The 5,000-nt window shown below is 70.7% G+C and overlaps 1 protein-coding gene across 1 annotated transcript in view; it reads right to left on the minus strand.

Annotated features, from left to right (window-relative positions):
• Positions 1–686: 686 nt before the first annotated feature.
• The window catches only part of LOC138859856 (collagen alpha-1(I) chain-like), a 7,984-nt gene continuing 3,670 nt past the window's right edge, over positions 687–5,000 (minus strand). Inside the window, exons 4-9 of the mRNA XM_070116156.1 lie at positions 4,582–4,790; positions 4,288–4,501; positions 2,968–3,619; positions 1,956–2,304; positions 1,080–1,875; positions 687–856 (exon numbers count right to left, since the gene is read on the minus strand). Of these exons, the coding sequence (XP_069972257.1) occupies positions 687–856; positions 1,080–1,875; positions 1,956–2,304; positions 2,968–3,619; positions 4,288–4,501; positions 4,582–4,790 (2,390 nt within the window). The remainder of the gene's footprint in view (positions 857–1,079; positions 1,876–1,955; positions 2,305–2,967; positions 3,620–4,287; positions 4,502–4,581; positions 4,791–5,000) is intronic.

Genomic DNA, 5,000 nt, shown 5'->3' on the forward strand with positions numbered 1-5,000 from the left:
CTCTCCCTCTCCCTCTCTCTCTCTCCCTCTCTCTATGTGGGTCTTCTCTCTCCCTCCCCCCTCTCCCTCTCTCCCTCTCCCTCCCTCTCCCTCCCCCTCTCTCTCTCTCTCTTCCCTCCCTCCCTCCCTCCCTGGCGGAAAGGAAGGTCTCGGCGCTGAAGGGCACCGGCCCATCCCCCCCCCTGGCCCTTGGACGCCGAGACCTTCCTTCCCACCGGCCCCTGAGCGCCGATCTCCTGTTTCCCCCCTGGAGGCTGGCTCTAGGCCTGGCTGGCTGGCTGGCGGGAGGAAGGTCTCGGCGTGCAAGGGCCGGTGGGGGGGGATGGCCCTTGAGCGCCGAGACCTTCCTTCCCACCGGCCCCTGAGCGCCGACTCCCTCTTCCCCCTTCTGGCTCTAGGCCTGGCTGGCTGGCTGGCTGGCTGGCTGGCGGGAGGAAGGTCTCGGCGTGCAAGGGCCGGTGGGGGGGGATGGCCCTTGGGCGCCGAGACCTTCCTTCCCACCGGCCCCTGAGCGCCGATCTCCTGTTTCGGCCCTGGAGGCTGGCTCTAGGCCTGGCTGGCTGGCTGGCGGGAGGAAGGTCTCGGCGTGCAAGGGCCGGTGGGGGGGGATGGCCCTTGAGCGCCGAGACCTTCCTTCCCACCGGCCCCTGAGCGCCGATCTCCTGTTTCCCCCCTGGAGGCTGGCTCTAGGCCTGGCTGGCTGGCTGGCGGGAGGAAGGTCTCGGCGTGCAAGGGCCGGTGGGGGGGGATGGCCCTTGAGCGCCGAGACCTTCCTTCCCACCGGCCCCTGAGCGCCGATCTCCTGTTTCCCCCCTGGAGGCTGGCTCTAGGCCTGGCTGGCTGGCTGGCTGGCTGGCTGGCGGGAGGAAGGTCTCGGCGTGCAAGGGCCGGTGGGGGGGGATGGCCCTTGAGCGCCGAGACCTTCCTTCCCACCGGCCCCTGAGCGCCGACTCCCTCTTCCCCCTTCTGGCTCTAGGCCTGGCTGGCTGGCTGGCTGGCTGGCTGGCGGGAGGAAGGTCTCGGCGTGCAAGGGCCGGTGGGGGGGGATGGCCCTTGAGCGCCGAGACCTTCCTTCCCACCGGCCCCTGAGCGCCGATCTCCTGTTTCCCCCCTGGAGGCTGGCTCTAGGCCTGGCTGGCTGGCTGGCTGGCGGCAAAGGAAGAAGGTCTCGGCGTGCAAGGGCCGGTGGGGGGATGGCCCTTGAGCGCCGAGACCTTCCTTCCCACCGGCCCCTGAGCGCCGATCTCCTGTTTCCCCCTGGAGGCTGGCTCTAGGCCTGGCTGGCTGGCTGGCTGGCTGGCTGGCGGCAAAGGAAGAAGGTCTCGGCGTGCAAGGGCCGGTGGGGGGGGATGACCCTTGGGCGCCGAGACCTTCCTTCCCACCGGCCCCTGAGCGCCGATCTCCTGTTTCCCCCCTGGAGGCTGGCTCTAGGCCTGGCTGGCGGGCTGGCGGGAGGAAGGTCTCGGCGTGCAAGGGCCGGTGGGGGGATGGCCCTTGAGCGCCGAGACCTTCCTTCCCGCCAGCCAGCCCCTGAGCGCCGACTCCCTCTCTTCCCCCCCCCCCCTGGGTCTGGGCCTGGCTGCTGGCTGGCGGGAGGAAAGGTCTCGGCGTGGAAGGGCCGGTGGGGGGATGGCCCTTGAGCGCCGAGACCTTCCTTCCCACCGGCCCCTGAGCGCCGATCTCCTGTTTCCCCCTGGAGGCTGGCTCTAGGCCTGGCTGGCTGGCTGGCTGGCGGCAAAGGAAGAAGGTCTCGGCGTGCAAGGGCCGGTGGGGATGGCCCTTGAGCGCCGAGACCTTCCTTCCCACCGGCCCCCGAGCGCCGATCCCCTCTCTTCCCTTCTGGCTCGAGGCCTGGCTGGCTGGCTGGCTGGCTGGCTGGCGGCAAAGGAAGAAGGTCTCGGCGTGCAAGGGCCCGGGGGAGGATGGCCCTTGAGCGCCGAGACCTTCCTTCCCACCGGCCCCTGAGCGCCGATCTCGTCCTTCCCCCTTCTGGCTCGAGGCCTGGCTGGCTGGGCGGGGAAAGATGGTCTCGGCGTGGAAGGGCCGGCGGCGGATGGCAGCCCTTGAGCGCCCAGGCCTTCCTTCCCACCGGCCCCTGAGCGCCGATCTCCTGTTTCCCCCTGGAGGCTGGCTCTAGGCCTGGCTGGCTGGCTGGCTGGCTGGCTGGCGGCAAAGGAAGAAGGTCTCGGCGTGCAAGGGCCGGTGGGGGGATGGCCCTTGAGCGCCGAGACCTTCCTTCCCACCTGCCCCTGAGCGCCGATCTCCTGTTTCCCCTGGAGGCTGGCTCTAGGCCTGGCTGGCTGGCTGGCGGGGGGAAGGTCTCGGCGTGCAAGGGCCGGTGGGGGGATGGCCCTTGAGCGCCGAGACCTTCCTTCCCACCGGCCCCTGAGCGCCGACTCCCTCTTCCCCCTTCTGGCTCTAGGCCTGGCTGGCTGGCTGGCTGGCTGGCTGGCGGGAGGAAGGTCTCGGCGTGCAAGGGCCGGTGGGGGGGGATGGCCCTTGAGCGCCGAGACCTTCCTTCCCACCGGCCCCTGAGCGCCGATCTCCTGTTTCCCCCCTGGAGGCTGGCTCTAGGCCTGGCTGGCTGGCTGGCTGGCTGGCTGGCGGGAGGAAGGTCTCGGCGTGCAAGGGCCGGTGGGGGGGGATGGCCCTTGAGCGCCGAGACCTTCCTTCCCACCGGCCCCTGAGCGCCGATCTCCTGTTTCCCCCCTGGAGGCTGGCTCTAGGCCTGGCTGGCTGGCTGGCTGGCGGGAGGAAGGTCTCGGCGTGCAAGGGCCGGTGGGGGGGGATGGCCCTTGAGCGCCGAGACCTTCCTTCCCACCGGCCCCTGAGCGCCGACTCCCTCTTCCCCCTTCTGGCTCTAGGCCTGGCTGGCTGGCTGGCTGGCTGGCTGGCGGGAGGAAGGTCTCGGCGTGCAAGGGCCGGTGGGGGGGGATGGCCCTTGAGCGCCGAGACCTTCCTTCCCACCGGCCCCTGAGCGCCGATCTCCTGTTTCCCCCCTGGAGGCTGGCTCTAGGCCTGGCTGGCTGGCTGGCTGGCGGGAGGAAGGTCTCGGCGTGCAAGGGCCGGTGGGGGGGGATGGCCCTTGAGCGCCGAGACCTTCCTTCCCACCGGCCCCTGAGCGCCGAGCTCCTCTTCCCCTTTTGGCTCAAGGCCTGGCTGGCGGCAAAGGAAGAAGGTCTCGGCGTGCAAGGGCCGGTGGGGGGGGATGGCCCTTGAGCGCCGAGACCTTCCTTCCCACCGGCCCCTGAGCGCCGATCTCCTGTTTCCCCCCTGGAGGCTGGCTCTAGGCCTGGCTGGCTGGCTGGCTGGCTGGCTGGCGGGAGGAAGGTCTCGGCGTGCAAGGGCCGGTGGGGGGGGATGGCCCTTGAGCGCCGAGACCTTCCTTCCCACCTGCCCCTGAGCGCCGATCTCCTGTTTCCCCTGGAGGCTGGCTCTAGGCCTGGCTGGCTGGCTGGCTGGCTGGCTGGCGGCAAAGGAAGAAGGTCTCGGCGTGCAAGGGCCCGTGGGGGATGGCCCTTGAGCGCCGAGACCTTCCTTCCCACCGGCCCCTGAGCGCCGATCTCCTGTTTCCCCCTGGAGGCTGGCTCTAGGCCTGGCTGGCTGGCTGGCTGGCTGGCTGGCGGCAAAGGAAGAAGGTCTCGGCGTGCAAGGGCCGGTGGGGCGGGGTGGCCCTTGTGCGCCGAGACCTTCCTTCCCACCGGCCCCTGAGCGCCGACTCCCTCTTCCCCCTTCTGGCTCTAGGCCTGGCTGGCTGGCTGGCTGGCTGGCTGGCGGGAGGAAGGTCTCGGCGTGCAAGGGCCGGTGGGGGGGGATGGCCCTTGAGCGCCGAGACCTTCCTTCCCACCGGCCCCTGAGCGCCGATCTCCTGTTTCCCCCCTGGAGGCTGGCTCTAGGCCTGGCTGGCTGGCTGGCTGGCGGGAGGAAGGTCTCGGCGTGCAAGGGCCGGTGGGGGGGGATGGCCCTTGAGCGCCGAGACCTTCCTTCCCACCGGCCCCTGAGCGCCGACTCCCTCTTCCCCCTTCTGGCTCTAGGCCTGGCTGGCTGGCTGGCTGGCTGGCTGGCGGGAGGAAGGTCTCGGCGTGCAAGGGCCGGTGGGGGGGGATGGCCCTTGAGCGCCGAGACCTTCCTTCCCACCGGCCCCTGAGCGCCGATCTCCTGTTTCCCCTGGAGGCTGGCTCTAGGCCTGGCTGGCTGGCTGGCTGGCTGGCTGGCGGGAGGAAGGTCTCGGCGTGCAAGGGCCGGTGGGGGGGGATGGCCCTTGAGCGCCGAGACCTTCCTTCCCACCGGCCCCTGAGCGCCGATCTCCTGTTTCCCCCCTGGAGGCTGGCTCTAGGCCTGGCTGGCTGGCTGGCTGGCTGGCTGGCGGGAGGAAGGTCTCGGCGTGCAAGGGCCGGTGGGGATGGCCCTTGAGCGCCGAGACCTTCCTTCCCACCGGCCCCTGAGCGCCGATCTCCTGTTTCCCCCTGGAGGCTGGCTCTAGGCCTGGCTGGCTGGCTGGCTGGCGGCAAAGGAAGAAGGTCTCGGCGTGCAAGGGCCGGTGGGGGGATGGCCCTTGAACGCCGAGACCTTCCTTCCCACCTGCCCCTGAGCGCCGATCTCCTGTTTCCCCTGGAGGCTGGCTCTAGGCCTGGCTGGCTGGCTGGCTGGCTGGCTGGCGGAAGAGGAAGGTCTCGGCGTCCAAGGGCCAGTGGGCGGATGGCAGCCCTTCAGCGCCGAGACCTTCCTTTCCCGCCAGCCCTTGAGCGCCGATTCCCTCTCTCCCCTCTTGGCTCTGGGCCTGGCTGTGGCTGGCGGGAAAGAGGAAGGGTCCCGGCTTGCGAGGGCAGGTGGGGGGGGATGGCAGCCCCTGAGCGCCGAGACCTTCCTTCCCACCTGCCCCTGAGCGCCGATCTCCTGTTTCCCCTGGAGGCTGGCTCTAGGCCTGGCTGGCTGGCTGGCTGGCTGGCTGGCGGGAGGAAGGTCTCGGCGTGCAAGGGCCGGTGGGGGGGGATGGCCCT

Source organism: Penaeus vannamei, chromosome 38 (assembly GCF_042767895.1).
Source record: "Penaeus vannamei isolate JL-2024 chromosome 38, ASM4276789v1, whole genome shotgun sequence".
Lineage (NCBI taxonomy): Eukaryota > Metazoa > Arthropoda > Malacostraca > Decapoda > Penaeidae > Penaeus > Penaeus vannamei.